The 17,784-nt window shown below is 51.2% G+C and overlaps 1 protein-coding gene across 1 annotated transcript; it reads right to left on the bottom strand.

Moving 5' to 3' along the window:
• Window positions 1–2,643: 2,643 nt before the first annotated feature.
• LOC134506722 (dual specificity protein phosphatase 10-like) lies at window positions 2,644–13,338 on the bottom strand. The gene is made up of 4 exons (XM_063317004.1): window positions 13,266–13,338; window positions 5,350–6,572; window positions 4,359–4,649; window positions 2,644–2,952 (listed from the first exon to the last, which is right to left on the bottom strand). Exons 2-4 carry the CDS (start codon window positions 6,557–6,559, stop codon window positions 2,687–2,689), a joined length of 1,767 nt encoding a protein of 588 aa, XP_063173074.1. The 5' UTR covers window positions 6,560–6,572; window positions 13,266–13,338; the 3' UTR covers window positions 2,644–2,686.
• Between the last annotated feature and the right edge of the window lie 4,446 nt (window positions 13,339–17,784).

Raw genomic sequence — 17,784 nt, 5'->3', positions numbered from 1 at the left:
TGCAAGAGGATGTGCTGAGAAACAGTTTGGGCCTCAACTTCATGGGAGCTTCCACAGCAAAGATGGACTTGGCCCAGGGTCTCCCCAGTCCTAATCCAACATCTTCCCCACTACAGGTAGTCCTCGACTTACAACCACAATTGGGACCAGAATTTCCTTCATAAGTCACTGCAGTTGTAAGTTGGGTCACCACATGACCAGACCCAATTTTCTGACTATTTTTACGGCAGTCGTTAAGCGAATCCAGCTTCCCCAACTGCCTTTTTTTGCCAGGAACCGGCAAAAAGTCGCAAATCGCAATCACATGACCACAGGACGCTCCAACCAGTCATAAATGGAATCCGGTTGCCGAGTGCCCAAATTGCAATCATGTGACTGCAGGGTTGGTACAACGGGCATAAGTGCGAGTACAGGTCGTAAAGCATGTTTTCCGAGGCTGTCATAAAATGGAACTGTCATTAAATGAACTGTTGTGACTTGACCACCTGTACACCACCCTAGGAATTTCAGACGGTCTTGATCCTGTAAAATCTTGCTGCTGGCGGTATTCAGAGTCAAAAGGGCTCAGACATTTCCAACAAGATAGGAATGGTGCAAAAACTGATCACCTAAGACACTTTTTCAGGGAGAGAGAAACACAGAAACTACAAAGATTTTATCACAGTTGTGTGGCTTGCTTTGTTTTGTTTTTTGTTTTTGGCATGGTCAGTGAGTGGAGGAAAAGGAGGGCCTGCCTGCTGCCCACTTCTCATTGCATTCTCCCCCCCCCCCAATGTCTTAAAGCCACATTTTTCCCCCTCTTTATGCCCACTTTGCAGGTCCTTGCTGGTGATGGGTTTCAGTTCCACAAAGGGGGAGAAACAAAACTTGGAAGACCATTGAAATCCACAGGGCGCACGGCAGACTGTTTGCGCTCCCCTCGCGGCAGGGGAGGACACGGGTGCCTTAAGAAAAGCCACCCTCCAACAAAAATGTGCGTGTATGTATTGCATCTCAAGTCAGAGGGGAGGGAGAAACCATCTCGGCTTCACCGTCCCCAAGTAAGTCCTGGGGAAAGCAGATGCCTCCGTAAGATAGCAGCCTCCATTGTCGCTGGCTGTTGAGGATGATGGGAATGATAGTCTCAAGCCATCTGTACATTCATCTCCACCCCCTTGCACTTTTCTAAATTAAGCACCCCTTTCATTTTCTGGAAGGCCATGCCAGTGATGGGGAGGCAGGTTGCCTTAGCTGTGCTCAGAGGAGGGCTCCTGTTCCCTCCCCCCACATTTTCACCCTTCAAAGATTCAGCCCATGTACTCAGTAGGGGTGGTGCAACGTTTTGAATCTGCTTCTGGGGGCAACATAACTGCTATCTGCAGCTCTTTAAAGCTGTTGCATCTGCGGGTAGTCCTCGACTTACGACCATTCGCTTAATGGCTGTTCAAAGTTACGACAGCACTCGCACTTATGACCGTTGCAGCATCCACGGTCACGAGATCAAAATTCAGGTGCCTGGCATGCATTTACAATGGTTGCAGTGTCCTGAGGTCATGTGATTGCCATTTGCAGCCTTCCCAGCCAGCTTCTGATAAGCAAAATCAATGGGGAACTGTGTGATTCACTTAACGACCGTGTGGTTTGCTTAATGACCATGTGATTCACTTAACCACCACAGCAAAAGTTGTAAGATTGGGTGCAGTCACGTGATGCCTCGCTTAACAACCACACCGCTTAATGATGAATTTTCCGGTCCCTATTGTGGTCATAAGTCGAGGACTACCTGTATTCCTTCACTAGTGGCACAGGAAAAGCTACTTTAAAAAGTTGTGGGCTGCCTCCAGCTCACTCCGAAACACCACTTTGCTATGGGTTCCGAAGTGCTGCACGATCCTGGTCAGTGGTTGGGGTCCCAAAGAGAGAGGCCAAACAGCAAAAAAAGGGGAGGGGGAGAAAGAGAGAAAGACCTGGCTGCCCCCATCAAGTGGGGAGAGAAGGATGAATCTCATCATTCCCCACCTTCCCATTTGCAGCAAGGTTTTTTTTCACCCAGGAGGAAAGTCTGCAGCCCCCAGCTTTGGGAACCCGTTCCTCCTCCCCCGCCCCACCTCACCTCCCTATCGAACACTTGCGGTCTCTTGCAGACGCACAAAAGCACCAACGGTGGGCAAGTGCACGAGGAATGGGGACTTACTGCTCTCCACGGTAAAAAAGGAAGTACGCTGGAGCTTTTCTTTAAAAAAGGCAGTGGCAAGGGACAGCCCCCTCCCCTAATTTACACACACACACACACACACACACCCCCCAATAAATTAACCTGGCACACAACAGCCCACCCCAATCACTCCCCATCCCACCCCGATGCCAAGGTCGACTAGCTCAGAAAAGTCAAGGTGGGAGGCGAAAGCGCGGCATCCGCTGAACGCTGGCAGTGCCACCCAGACCCACAAAACCAAGCGTTGGCAGCCTCTGGCAGTTTGTGCGGGGGGAGACAGCATCAGGCGCTTGCGCACCAGGACTGCCAGGCAAAGCCAGCCAGACCCGGGGCCGGTTGGTTTCCACGAGGTTCGGGACCCGTCGGTCGGCTCGCTGCTTTGGCCATCCGGGGGTACACCCTCTTGCTGCCCCCCAGCCCCTTATTGCACACACCCCCACCTTCCCCAGCCCTGAGAGTTGACGGAGGAGGTCCCCCAACGCTCCATCCCGTTCACACCTCGGTCTCCACACCGGCCAGCTTGGGGGTGAGGATGCGGGGCGTGACGCCACCATTGAGGTCCGCTTCGAACTGCAGGAGCTGCCCCATGAAGTTGAGGTTGGGCGAAATGACCGGCCGGCGGCCCTTGACGTACTTGTAGGCGTCGCCCATGGTCATCAGGGTGTGCTTCATCAGGTAGGCGATCACGATGGTGGCTGAGCGGGAGACGCCGGCCTGGCAGTGGATCAGGACCCCCTTGCCGCTCTGCTGAGCCTCCTCTGCGGTTGGGGAGAGAAAGAGCGGTGTCAGAGGCCCCAACCGAGATACATCCTGGCTAGCTTGGTGGGGGTATACTGGGTTTTGCGTTGGGTTTATTTCTGGAAGCCGCCTGGAGTCACCGTGAGTTGGGCAGCCATATACATTCCTTTAATAAATAAATAAAATATAAATAACTTGCTACGGCACGTAGAAACGGGAACCTGGGTGAACCAAAAGATCACTGTTGGGGGTCAAACAGGAAGATGCCTAGGCGCAAGAGCACGCTGGATTATTTTATTCTAGTTCAGTTTAGTGTACTGTGCAAGCCTTCAATATCCTCCTGTTCAGAGTGTTATTTTATAAACAGCTCCTTGATCATTTGGCTCAGATGAATTCAGGATTGGCTGCAAGTGGGTCAGTCAGGCAGAGCCCTCAAGATATTGAGGACAGGTCTTTTTAAATCTGCAGGTGATCAACTGATGTGGATTTTCAAGGCTGGATTATTCTGGGTCCAAATAAATTCAGCATGGGAATTTGTCTCATCCATCTAAGGCAGCGTTTCTCAACCTTGACAACTTTAAGATGTGTGGACTTCATCTCCCAGAATTCCCCAGCCCACATCTTAAAGTTGCCAAGGTTGAGAAAGGCTGATCTAAGGTAAAGGACAACTGATGTTTCATAACCCAGTTGTATGTACCGTCTCTGCTGAGAACATTTTAGGAAATTAGAAGTTATTCTAGGTTTTTGTGTGTGTGTGTATGTGTGTGTGGGAGGTGGTCCTAGGATGGAGGCATCTGAAATGCCATTTTCTCCAAAACAGCTGGATTAGGCCCATAAATTTCCCACTCGAAGCTGCATTGCCCCATGTGGTTCTTTGTGTCATTGCAAACCAGCTTCAAGATGAATAAGCTATGGTTTGTGGTTTGCAAACCATGGCTTATGGCTTAGCACGCTCGGCAAATTCAGTCAATAGTAGCATAGTCAATGCATCATGGCTTAATTTGGTTGCAGCCTAGCAGAATCACGTGAGATTTTAAATAGTCTGGTTTTGAGCTAGCGCGCTGTGCAAACTCAGGGCCATTTATAAACTGTGGCTTGTTCCTTAGCACGGGGGAATCCTAGCCATTGTGGCTTGTCCCACAAACCATAATTACAGTACGGCTTAGCACCTGCAAGAACCGAAGCTCTGTCTGAAACCCCAGAGAGGGGCTGCTGTCAAATGAAAGGTTATTATTTGACCCTTTAGCCAAGCATCTTTACGTAGCCTGGGAAAGGAAGGATTACTCCCCCCAATTTTTGCTTCTGTGCCAAACCTTTGTACCTCCACCCCACTGAGATTTGAATTTTTTCTTGCAAAGATGGGGGGGAGGTGGGGATTTTCAGCCTGTGGTTTGCTCCCCAACCTCGGCGAAGCTTCGGCTCGTACCGATGAACTCAAAAGCCTCCTCAAAGTATTGCCGCAGGTCCTGGCGGTTGTTGTCGGTGGCCGGCAGGCGCTTGTAACGGAGTCGCCCGCTGTCAGCGTGGTAGAGGGGCAGGTGGGTGGTGACGTTCAGGACGTGGCCCACATTGAGGTGAAGCATCTTTTCCAGATTCTGGGCATCCCTCTCGTTGCCCAGGAAGAGGAACGGGAGGATGGGGCTCAGCTCGGCATTCTCCAAGTCGGGGGTGAGCGGGGAGCCCGAGTCGTCTGAGATCTCCGACCCGACTGGCCCACCTGTGGCCAAAACACAAAGCATGACAGTTGCATCCCTGAGCATTGAGCTCAAAGCTAGGACAGGGAGCGTGGCGGGGGCCGGAGATGAAGTTGCTTTTTCCCTTCCGGCTTTCCAACATCTGTCAAAAGAATCCTCCAGATTGGGGATGGGGACAAGCATAAAAGAAGCTTCAGCAATTCCATCAGGCTATGAGCCGGGCAAGGCTCATCCTGGTTCAGTCACAGCGTCCCTACTAGGGGGCAAGGAATGCTGGGAGCTGTAGTTTGGGGGGAACAAGAGGCACAAAGCTTGACTCCCTTGCTGCCCCTCCTTTGTAGCCCCTCCCCTCATTCGGTTAGCTAAGAGAAGGGAATCTCACCCAGCAAATTTTAATTTTTTTCAGAAGTGGCCGGGAGGCAGGGGGAACAATGGGGCTTGGAATGTGGGCTGAACTACAACTCCCAGCATTCCTTGCACACAGCTATGACTGCCGAGGGTCCCAGTCAGTGTCTTACATTTAAGGTACACTGCTCATGAACTGAGATGCTCTATTTACCATTCATGGCTGTCAGGCCCGGCGTCCCATTGCAGGAAGTTTTCCTCTCCCTCTCCCATCCTCCTTTCTCGAAGCTAATGGCCACCATCACATCCTACCTTGCACCTCAGTTTAAATTAGGCAGTCTCGTGCTCCAACTTGGGGAACTTTACGTCCCTCTTTACCTCTCTTACCAGGCCCTTCTTGCTCATCTTTGTGGACCAGATCCAGGACAAGGTGCAGGTTCTGCGTAGGCTGGGGCGTGGGGGGGCTGGCCGGCGGAGATTCCGGGACGCCCCCGCAGCCGGTCCCCTCCTTGGACCAGAGGCGCTGCAGCGAGGAGTCCCGGCCGTCACAGGCACCCCGGGCAGAGAGGAAATCCAGCACGGCCAGTTTCCCTTGCTGGAACCGTCGCCGTCCCAGTGCGTCGGGTGCCCCCAAGCGCATGGCGCCCTGCAGCTGAGTCTTGGTGAATTCTACCAGGTTGCGGCAGTCCAGGATCAAGGGGGACGTCTGCTGCTGGCCCCACGGCGGGGGCTGCATACGGGCCTTGCTCATCTTCCTGGCCAGCTCGTCGGGCCAGATGGTGCGGACCGTGTAGTCGTCCTCTTCCTCCTCCTCCCGGTCGTCTTCCCTGCCGTAGCAGCTGGGAGCGGGCGAGGGGCCCGCCCGGGAGTCGTAGGCCACAATGGGGTCGCTGCTGCAGAAGCTGCAGGACGAGCTGGCCGACTTGACCGAGGGGTTGCAGGTCAGGCAAGCCAGGGAGCGCAGGGCCACCGGGGCGCAGGAGAAGCAGCCCGGCTTCTTCACGGACTGCGGGCTGCAGCTGGGGCAGTCCAGGGAGCGCAGACTGGACCGGCCAGAGAAGCTGCCCAGGGAGCGCAGGCCAGACTTGGCCCCGGCCTCCTCACAGCGCATCAGCCGCCAGCAGCCCCAGCAGCCGCACTTCAAGGGGCGCATGGTGCCAGCCGGGCTGGGGGGCAAGGAGGAGCTGGGGGAAGCCTCCCCTGCAGGCCTGGAGTTCTCCTTGAAATCCCGCTTCTTGAGCTTGGCCTGGGGCAGAAGTGCCTTCAGCTGGGGTGGCAGCACCCCCTTCTTCTCACCCCACTTAAGGTCTGGCGGCGAGGCAAAGCCGCGCTCCGGCCCTCGGCCCGGCGGCCCGCCACTTGTCCGCAGCTTGAGGTCGAGGACCTGGGGGTGGCCGGGGAGGAGGACGCTGCTCCGACGATGCGCCGCTTCGCAGGGGCCCTGGCTGGTGGCTCGGCAGGCCGCGGACGGGGATGGCGGCTTCTCCCCGCCACCGCTGTGGGTGACGAAGCTGTGGCTGAGACGCAGAGCCAAAGTCTTGGGCCTCTGCAGCACGCCAATCCGCTCTTCCAGTGGCGAGGGTGGCATTGGGAAAGGTGAGCTGCGGAGAAGGGAAGAAGTCAATCAGGCACTACAATGGGCAGTATACTCTAATGTGGTGTTTCTCAGCCTCAGCAACTTTAAGATGTGTGGACTTCAACTCCCAGAATTCCCCAGCCAGCTGGGAATTGAAGTCCACACATCCTAATCTTGCTGAGGTTGAGAAACACTGCTCCGGTGCAGCCTCAATTCCTGGCTGTAGAGTCCCCGACTGCATTTGCTTAACCAGGTTATGGAACTGGGCTTGCGCAGCAGACTTAATTATCAACAAACTGGGTTCCCAGAAAGCAAACTGAGGTGAAAATCACCAGACCTGTTGCACCAATGCAACCCATTTCTAACTGAATAGGTTAAGCGAGAGCCAGCGTGGTCTAACAAGGAAGGTGCTGTGGTAGGGCCCTGACTTGGGTCTCTCGCAGGGTTGTTGTTGTGGGAAAATATAGGAAGAAGGGGTGCCATGAACGCTGCCCTGAAGCAGCTCGTAGATCCAACAAGCGTAACGCAACCATCGGCTTGCAAAAAAACACCCTAAAGCAACACCCCGCAGGAATGCGGCTAGCGCAAAACATCCCCTCTGCACTTTGATTTTTATTTCCAGACGGAACTGGGAAAGGGGCTGGTTGATACTAACAATCTTAGGCTGGAAGCATCTGATGCAAGGTCAGGTGCTCATTTATTTATTGGTTTATCCCCATCGCGGTCAGAGAGGCTCTCGGTGGCCTGCAACATCCATCATCCAGAAGGCAGTGACTCATTGTCCTTTTTGGAAACTCCCCTTCCTGCATTCGTTTTGCAAACCCCTTTGCTCCTTCTTTTTCACCCCAATAATTTTATTCAAACCCCTTTGCTCCTGAAAGGGCTATCTGGCCTTTGTGTCCAGGGCACTGAGCTTCTGGCTCTGGATTCACGTATGGGGCCGCTTCTGGTCTAAATCCAAATAAATTTGCCCTTTTCATTAAACCACGGGGAAGGTGTGTGTTTCCTTTGCAGTGAAATAATAGCCCTTACCAAATTCTGCCTTGAGAAAGACAGGAGTCTAATAACACTAACTGGTTACCATCCTGTCTCGGTTCCTCATCTCTTTCCCGCTATTCATTTGTTCTTAAGAGAGGACTTAATCTCTGGATTCTAAGAGCGAAAAAGGAACTTCTCAAATTTCAGAGAGGACAACAGAGACAGCTGGTGTATTCTCTCGTCTCTGCTTGCCTTTGGGGTTAGAAGTTTGCTTTTAAAAAATTGAACAGGCGGACAGACGCTCCATCGATCCAACCCTGTGCCTCGCCTGCACTAACATGGAATTGCAGAATTATTGCAGAATTCTGCTGTCTTTAACACATCATTACATTCCTTACTTTGGACAATTGTTTGGGCACAGAATTTTAACCATTTCATTTTTCTTATGCCAGGGACGGCAGGAAAGCAGAATGCGATGTAAGGAACAAAGTTAATGATCATTCTTCCCCGCCCTTTCTTGCGTTAGATCTCTCAAAGCAACAAAGGCGGGCCGTTTCCTGTCTCACAGAGGGGGGAAAATTAAGGCCAACAGAAGTAGATTAGAGCTAATCATCTTTTTTTCCCCTTATTTGATCTCCTTCACTTTTATTTCTCTCTTTTTTTAATCCATTCAATCGTGTCCAGTTCTCGGAGACCGCCTGGACAAGTCCCTGAAGTTTTCTTGGCAAGGTTTTCCAGAAGGGGCTTGCCATTGCCTCCTTCCTGGGGCTGAGAGAGAGGGGCTGGCCCAGGGTCACCCAGCTGGCTTTGTGCCCAAGGCGGGACTAGAACTCAGGGTCTCCATTTAAAATTGGTTCTCTTTGCTGCAATAAACTGGCATCCTGAATCATGTTCTAAGGAGCAACAACAGGCCATGCAGCACAAAGGAATTATTTATTCCCATCCTTTTTCCTTCTCCAATTCCACCATTTTCAAAAGCGCATTTAAAGGGAAGGGGAAACATCTTAGCTAGAAACTGGGACAAATTTAGCAAAAGCACTCCCTGCACTCACTCCCTGCACTCCTAACTCTATGCAGCGCAAAGGAATACAGGAAGATTCCGTGCAAAGGTCTTTCGGCTTCTCCCGCTGTCCCCAGTTTTAGCTCTTCTGCTAAGTTCGTTTCCTGCCACCATTTCTCCTCACCCCTGGGCCCATTAGTTCTCAGGAAAAAGGCAGCCTCAGATCTGCATTTCCCTGCAGAGAGGGAGGAAAGAAGCAAGGAAGCGGGGAAGGGAGGTCATCCACACCATCCACATCCCCGGTTAAATACCTCCTGACTGTTACCAGTAGTCCTCGCTTAACAACCATTTGTTTAGTGACGGTTCGGACTTACAACAGTGCTGGAAAAAAAAACTACTTATGACCGGTCCTCACACTTACGACACTTGCAGCGTCCGTGCAGTCACAAGATCACGATTTGGGCGCTTGGCAACTGGTTTGCTTTTATGACCATCGCAGTGCCCTGTGGTCACATGATCTCCATTTTCGACCTTTCCGGCCAGCTTCTGGCAAGCAAAATCGACGCCGAACCGTGTGATTTGCTGAACGACCACGTGGTTTGCTTAACGACCATGGTGATTCACTTCGCGGCCACCGCAGAAAAGGTCGCAAAATTTGGTTGGATTCGCTTAATGACCGCTTCACTTAGCAACCAAAAGGCCAGTCCCAATTGTGGTCATTAAGCGAGGACTACCCGTACTGTTTAAAGCCCCCAGACCCTGAAGTCTTGCAGCCTTTTTATTTACTTACTCTTCCCTGATGGCTCCCATCCTAAATGCCCTCACCCAAAAGCAATGCAGCTGTAATCCAGTAACATTTTGATGTATTTAGGCTAACTTCTTTTTATGGCCCTGCTTTCTGGCAAGGGTTCCTGTAACATTTCCAGCCTTTTATCCTCCTTGGATCACATTATGTGTCCGCAGGTGCTCCTGGCCACACAGCAACATCCCAGTAGCTCAGGCCAAGGATCCCATGTTTACAATCAAGCGCAGAGAGCCTTCCGCCCATTTCAGTGGCAGAGGGACTGAGGCTGGGAGAATGGATTGTTCTGCTTGTAATTTCAGATTTGTGGGCAGAGATCTGCCTTGCTTGAGGGACCAGCCAAAAAGCCACCAACCTCCCAACTACTATTAGCCGTTTTTTAAAAAGTAATCTGCAACCCTAACCCTCTCATTTGCACTAGGGAGTCTCTCTTTCACACGCACACAACCAGCCCGTAGCTCTTGGCTATTAATACATCCACAGGTGTGCAAATTCTCGGGGGGGATCCCTGCACACGTATGTTTTGCTTCTGCACTGTTAACACCCAAGTTCAGCTGGGCTTTTTACCCCACCCCATCCCCCAGCTCAGCCCTGAATCTCTGCAGCCTACCTTGCAGGGGGGTGGTGGGGCATTCTAAAAACAGCCACTCCTGCTCCAGGCTCAGTCCACAGCCCCTACCTTATAAATCCACACAGACACACAGCAAGACTTCCCAAAGGCCACATATTTAAAGAAATGCTTCACACACCCACGTACACACACAGGCACTTTCCCTCTCTGGCACTTACCTTTCTGACCTGCCTGCAGCCTGCCGGGTCCCCCTAAGGCACTGCTGCTCCTTTCAGCAAGAGAAGTTGGAGGATGCCTCTAAAAATACCAACCTGAGCTCAGAGCTTGGCACTGCACGAGGGCATCTGTCTTCTTGGGTTTCACCCCAGCATGAGCTCACCGTTTGGCCCTAGACACCCTGGGCAGCCTTCTCTCCGGGCGCAGGAGGAGGAAGAGGCGGGCAGTGAGGCCGGCCAAGGCGAAGAAAGATCTCAAGGTCCCCCCAGACACCGGGGACCGACCTCCCTCCAGGAACTAAACATTCCCAGTATTTTCCACCCTTTGCCAAGGGGGCCCCAAGCCTGATGTGCCCTCTTGGACAACTATGGCCCCTCCCCAATTTCCTTTGATGTAAGGGCCTTGGACGGGCCAAGTTACTGTCCTTAGCTAGTCGCCATCCAGGACGATCCATGCTTCCTGACATCTCACACTTCCTTGTGAAGTCCCTGGCCTGTAGCTCAAAGATGTTTGCGTGCCGTTCCTAGATCCCTCTTCCCCCGAGCACAACGCCGTGCTTATTTCTAATGAGCAAACTCCAGAGACTCCGATCTGATCTGATCGGGGAACACCAGGGGCTGTCTCTGCGCCGTACAGCAGTTGGTGCACTAAGCTGCAGCGGCTGGATTCCCAAAACCAGGGGCTGGGTTCACACGTTCCGCTGTGCTCAAAGAGCCCTGTTGCGGCTGAGTATCATGTCTGAAGGCGGCCCCCACCCCCGACTCTTCCTGTGCCATCAAATTCGTGAGAAATAATTCCCTACTTTTTTTTTGTTGGCGGTGGCACCTGAATTTTGCTGCTGGGGTTAGAGCTGGCCCCGATGTTCCACCAGAGAAGTTGGTACCCGATAAAAATAATAGGGGCTGATGAATCGAATCATGTTTAAAACTCCTATCTCGGACGTGCTTTTCACTGCATCTGTATCCTTGTGGGATCCCCTTTCCTTGTTTTTAAAGGGTTGTCTTGTTCTGTTTCGTTGTTTTTACATTTGTTTTAATGGTTTGGAAGCCGCCCAAAGTCCTATATCGGAGGTGGGGGAGGGGCTAAATAAATCTGAATAATAAACAAAGAAACAAACAAACAACCCTGTAAGGGAGGCCAAATATACCGCACCTCTTTTGCAACTCAGCAAAACCACGATGATGCCAAGATGAGGACCCAACCCAGACATGGGCGTGATGATGTCATCGCACATGTGCGATGACATCATCACGCCCATGTCAGGATTGCATACTTGATTCAGGAAGCTGCGTACAATGAGGTCATCGTGCTCGCGTCGTTCAGAAGTGCCTTACAAAGGTAGATGTCAAGGAAAGGCCCATGTGCAAGATATCCACCCCGTGCATTCTACAAGAGGCAAGTTTAAGACATTGGCATAAATGTGGTGTTTTGGAAGAGGGCAAGATTACGCACTGCACGTTCTTTTTCAAATGCTGTGCGAACAGCAGAGCGGTCAACAAGGTTCCTACATAGACCAAAGCACACAAGAACATAAGCTAAAGGGGCTTGGGTAGGACACAAAGCCACTCATCTGAATGTAAGAAACACGTAATAACCCAGCAGTGTTAGGGTAAATCATCCGGAGAAGCGCTCTAGTGAAAGAAAGAGGTCCTGCTTTGTGTGTGCAAAGCCCCGAGTTCAACTCCCAGAATCTCCAGGCAGAGCTTTGAAAACCTCTGATCTAAACCCTTGGAGACCTTGTCGCAAGCCAGCATCAACAACGCGATACCCATGTTGCAGGTGGGAAAACAGAGGAGGCCGGGAGAACGCTGCTTGCCAGTTGGTGGCATGGACAAGTGGCCGGCTAGTGACTTAAAAAAAAAAAAAAAATTGTCGATTTGATACCTTTGCTCCCTTCGCCCAAACCAAACCAGGTTTTATTCTGCAAAAGCAGCGTATAAATCTGAAAACAATAACAGACTGCTAATCCATTACGTTCATTCATACACGGCCGGTCTGTCCCTTTCCAAAACACCACTTGCACAGATTCAGCGCCCCAAGTGTGCCTACACGCATCCAGGACACACACACCTTTCGCGTAATCTAATTTACAGATATTGTGCAACTATTTAATTTTCTTTCATCCTTTAAAAAAAGAAACAAGGGAAGGGCCCCCCCCCTTTCATTGGGATGCTTGCATTCATTTATTTGATTTCCATCTTGCTCTTTCATCATAAACCATGAGCTGGTGCGGGGGAATGCCCACACTAGACGTGGTTAAATTTCCTTTTTTTAAACATTTAAAAACCCAGCCACCCCCGTCCCTTTGTTTTACTCACCGCCCTTTCACAGACAGGTGTCTTTCTTGCATGCCAACCCCCTGCATTTGAATTGACACCCATGCACCCCCCACCTCGTGTGCCCGATCAGCACCCATCTTTGCCACAAACCCACCAGGCCCGGTTTTCAGCACCCTGGCATCATTGGCTTAAAAATAACTCCCTGTGTCATGAGTGACCGTCATGAGGCTTCTTTTTTTAAACTGATACCTAGAAGGCAAAACAGACCCCCCCCCCCAAATCCCCGGAGCATCACTAGCAGCCTTTCCCCCTGCACCTCCCACGCACCCCGGATCTGTCACAACAGCCGACTGGCAGCCACCACAAATCACCCACTCCTGCGTTGCCACCTTAGGGAACACAGGCGTTTGCCTCTGCCCCCCTACAATTCCACAATCCCTGCCCCCCCCAACCTTCCTCTGCCCAGGTACCTTTGTGGCTGCGCGGTGCAGCCCTCACCAAGCCTGAAAGAGCCGGTCCTCGTCCCCAAATGGGGCCGAGAGGGCACCCCTGTTTCCCTTCCTCCACCACCCACCTTGAAAAACAACCGTGCTAAAAATGCCCAGGGAGATGCAGTTCCTCTTTTGCCCTCTTTCAAGCCCAAATCAGTCCCTGCGAGGGGCGCACGGGGGTGGGGGGACTTTCCACCATTAGACACCCGGTTGCGCCCCCCCACCTCCAGTTTCTCACACACACACACACACATCTATCTATCTATCTATCTCCAGGGCTTTCTCCTCCAAGTCGCCCCCCTTGCAATGGGCAAAGTGGGGAGGGGGCGAGCAAGCATCTTCCTCCCTCCGTCAACCCCCCCCCAAGGTGTTTCCACTCACCTGCATCACATCCTCGAGCCGAAATCCGGGAAGGAGGCGGCGGGGGGGGGTCGGTCGCTGAATCCCGGGCTCCGGACCCCTCGCCAGCACCCGGGCGCAGCTCCGCTTCTGCAGCCTTCCTCCGCGGGGCTCCAGGGATGCCCCCGTTTCCCCTCCGCCGCCACCCCGCGGCGTCCCCGTCTTGTTGTTACGGGTCGTGTTTTGCTTTTTTTTTTCCCCTGCTCGGGGCGGGAGCGGAGCCTCGGCCGGGGAAAGCGGGGCGGGGGGGGCAGAGGCAGGCTTGCGGGGTGACCTCATCGGCCGCCAATCAGAAGCCGGCCCGGCTCTCCCGGGGACGGTGACGTCGGCGGGTGGCACGTGACCCGGCAGGTGGCCCCATTCATGGTGAGGCGGGCGGAGCGGGGGGACCCCCTGGAGAAAGTGGGGGGCGCCCGCGCGGGTGGGGGGGGGTCGCCGTGCATCTTTCCAGGACGCCCCTAGAAAAGGGGGACCTGCCACGCCCTATCCTTATTATGGCACCTTTACTCCCTGCTTAATACTTTTTTTTCCTGTTAATATGGTTAGGTTATTATCCTGTTTTCATGGTTATTGTAAAAATTTTTAGATTTTTTTTTATCGGGTTTTACTATATGCCGCCCGAAGTCACCTTGTGCGAGATGAGCAGCCCTATAAATTGCATAGATAGATAGATAAATAAATAAAGCTTGCCTTTTCATGTATAACTCAAGGCGACTATTACTATTATTATTATTATTATTATTATTATTATTATTATTCATAATCAGAGCTAATCATTATAAGTAACAGCAGTGGTGCAAAAGGGGGAACAAACGAGCAGATACTTAATTTGCCCTATTTTTTTTTTTTTTTTGACGGCAGTTGGATATTCTGGTACTAATATTTCATTACATTCTCCTGATCAGGCATCATATGTAATTATAAGAAAGAACGGCATGGGGGAAAGAATAGGGATCTGCGTATTTTATCTTTCCACAGTAGGCTGACACACTGGTTTATGTGTTGTTGTTCAGTCGTTAAGCCGTGTCCGACTCTTCGTGACCCCATGGGCCACAGCACGCCAGGCCTTCCTGTCCTCCGCTGTCTCCCAGAGTTTGCTCAAATTCACGTTTGTTGCGTCGGTGCTGCTATCTAACCATCTCATCCTCTGCCGCCCCGTTCTCCTTTTGCCTTCGGTCTTTCCCAGCATCAGGGTCCTTTCCAGAGAGTCCCCAATTCGCGTTAGGTGGCCAAAGCATTTGAGCTTCAGCTCCAGTATCTGTCCTTCCAGTGAGCAGTCAGGGTTGATTTCCTGTCGGATCGACTGATCTGACCTTGCAGTCCAAGGGACTCTCACGAGTCTTCTCCAGCACCACGGTTCGAAAGCATCCGTTCTTCGGCGCTCGGCCTCCCTTATGGTCCAACTCTCTCCTGGTTTAGGTAGGGCAGTATTATTATTGTTGCTATCAGTGAAAGGTAAGTTATTTTTATCAGCTACAAAAAAGAAGAAGAAAAGGAATAGGCAAAATTATTAAAAGAAGGAAAAAAACCTGAAACCAAAAGCAACAAAACATGCAAAATGTAGATAATCATACTTCTAAAACGGAGCGTAAGCAGGCAGCTCCATATTTTTGTCTTTTCTGAAAAGGCCTGATGTATTTATATCAGTGTTTCTCAACTTCGGCCACTTTAAGGTGTGTGGACTTCAACTCCCAGAATTCCCCAGCCAGCCATGCTGGCTGGGGAATTCTGGGAGCTGAAGTCCACACACCTTAAAGTGGCCGAAGTTGAGAAACACTGCTTTATATTAACAACGGACTGCTAGTATTTTGACATCATTCTTGATCAAGGCAACAGCTTTGACTGGCCACCCCTTTGGAACACTTCCTTTCATGGAAAATGGCTTTTTAAAAATGGTTATGAGTAAATATGAAAGGCGTGAAAGCTGTTGCATTCTCCAGCACGGCTTTTTCCATTCCCCGAAAAGCCTCTTCTGTTGCTGCAAGGCAACTCCTTAGAAAGAGCAAGTCCCCCAAGTCACAGGGTTGGATATTTGTTCAAGATTCAATTGCAAATAAAAAAGTAAGGCTGCATGTGTCCAGTTCCTTGTGTTGCGATTGCTTTCTTAAAAACATCAGGTAGTCCTCGACTTATGACCACAATTGGGACTGATAAGCGAGTCACGCCTGACTTTACAAACTTTTTGCCACGGTCGTTAACTGACTCATGTGGCCGTTAAGCAAATCCGGCTTCCCCTATTGACTTTGCTTGTTGGAAGCCGGCTGGGAAGGTCGCAAATGGTGATCACGTGACCCCGGGACGCTGCAACATGCCAGTTGCCAAGAGCCTGAAGTTTGATCATGTGACTGCAGGGATGCATCAGTCGTAACTGTGAGGACCAGACATAAGTCACTTTTTCCAGTGCCGTCATAACTTCAAACGGTCTCTAAATGAATGGTTATAAGTCGAGGACTACCTGTGAAAGCTTGAACAATCTTGAGGGGCATAAATGGAAGCTCCAAAGCCATCATAACTTCAAACGGTCTCTAAATGAATGGTTGTAAGTCGAGGACTACCTGTGAAAGCTTGAGCAATCTTGAGGGGCATAAATGGAAGCTCCAAAGCCGTCATAACTTCAAACGGTCTCTAAATGAATGGTTGTAAGTCGAGGACTACCTGTGAAAGCTTGAGCAATCTTGAGGGGCATAAATGGAAGCTCCAAAGCCGTCATAACTTCAAACGGTCTCTAAATGAATGGTTGTAAGTCGAGGACTACCTGTGAAAGCTTGAGCAATCTTGAGGGGCATAAATGGAAGCTCCAAATATGATTTTGAGAGATGCCGGCAAGGAAGGCTGCTGTGGGCACGGTACCAGTGCAGGTGGGCACCTTGGAGGCATCCGATTGGCTGTGGTGGGAATCAAAACACAGTTTGAGGTAGCCCCTTTATAGGAACGGTTCCCATCGTTTTCTTCTTCACTTCTAAAAATGGTTCTTCTGAAAACCCATCCGAAGATGCCCCCCACACACAGATTCCTTGCTTCACACATCATGCTAAGCCACGGCTGGCTGAATCAGCCGTAGATGATGTCACCCCAACAGTTGTTTTAAGAGAACAGCAGTTTCAGGCAAAGAATGGGCAAAAATCGTTGAATCTGCATGTAGAAAGCTAGTGTTTCAAGGTAAAGCATTCGGCCTTCTCAACCTGAGAGGCTGTGTTTCTAGGTGCAAGGCCATTTTCACGATCCAGCAAGATGGGAGCGCGTTGTTCCCTCTGTGTATAAACTGGGCCTGAATCGGCCCTTATGGTCACAGGTCTAAACCAATGTCCTTTGACAGCTTTTATACTCACCTGCAGGCCAATCAGGCTGAACTGTTTGGACGCCATAAGGGAAAAATTAGTTTGAGAAACAGGGGAAATATATAATCCGCCCCGCATTGGCCCTCTCTGTTTTTCCTTTGTCTTGGGCTGGGGGGAATTCCGCCTCGCTCATCTTCAGACCAGATTTGCAGTGACTCAACGCCAGCCGCCCACAACAGGGCGGGTCTCTGCATTGGTCATCGGAATGGTTTGTGTGTCATCCTGGGCGTGTGTCATATGCTTGTCACACACACTGCTCTTTGGCCCAGCCCTGTGTGCTCTGCTCTCCCTTGGCAGCCTGCAGCTGGGGCTGAGAATCTGGGTTGCCGAAACGCTCCTGGCAAGCGAGGCCACTGGCTAAATGTTAACCCTGGCCCAGCGCTGGCGCAGAGGCCAAGCAGCCATCGCGCGAGAGCTCACGGGGAGCAGGGAACAGGAATCGCAGCCCTCAGGTAGACTGCCTCACTCCTTGGAAGCTCCACAGAGTATCCATTAACTAGCTCTGGTCAGGGCGAACGTCTATACTGCCTGAACTGGCTGGTAATCACCTTTGAAAGCAGCAGCCCTCACCACATCCTGTGACTACAAATTCCATTGTTTAATTATGTGTTGCAAGAAGCAGCTGTTTCTCTGGTCTGCCCAGTGAATTGGCTTTGGCTCTAATCTTCTAGGAGAAGAAACCAAGCCCTGTTTTCTTTCTTTTTCCCCCAGTCCCTTCCTTTTTTACACTCACCCTCCTCTCCCTCCCTCCCTCCCTTCTCTCTCATACAAGCATACTTTCCCTCTTTCTTTCCTTTTTTTAATCCTTCTTTGCTTCCTTCCTTTCCATTTTCTCTCCCACACAATACTTCCTATATTCAATCTTCCCTCCCTCCCTCCCTTCTTCATTTCAGATGACTTTTTCTGCACCTTTCCCCATTCCTGCATCCCACTGGAAACGTGGAAGCCAGCACAGGACACGGCATTCTAAACGTACCCGTGCCATACCTTTGTGACCATGGAAATTGTGGTTTTCTTATCCCAGATTTGGGGTTTAACCTGTCTTATGAGGGTGGCCATCGTGTGGACATCTGCTCTCCAAAAGTTGTAACCCTTTCCCCACCCCTGCATCACCTTTTTTTAAAAAGATAGCTGTGATGGCTGGGTTAACCGAACCACCCACA

Source organism: Candoia aspera, chromosome 17 (assembly GCF_035149785.1).
Source record: "Candoia aspera isolate rCanAsp1 chromosome 17, rCanAsp1.hap2, whole genome shotgun sequence".
Lineage (NCBI taxonomy): Eukaryota > Metazoa > Chordata > Lepidosauria > Squamata > Boidae > Candoia > Candoia aspera.
This window is presented reverse-complemented; position numbering and strand designations above follow the sequence as displayed.

Excerpts from the sequence above, each read along its gene's own strand:
- LOC134506722 (XM_063317004.1), bottom strand. The coding sequence starts at position 6,559 with ATGCCACCCTCGCCACTGGAAGAGCGGATTGGCGTGCTGCAGAGGCCC. Across the intron at positions 4,650-5,349 it reads AGAAGGGCCTGGTAAGAGAG|GTGGGCCAGTCGGGTCGGAG; the intron begins GTAAAGAGGGAC and ends TTTTGGCCACAG. Across the intron at positions 2,953-4,358 it reads GGAGGCTTTTGAGTTCATCG|AGGAGGCTCAGCAGAGCGGC; the intron begins GTACGAGCCGAA and ends CCCCAACCGCAG.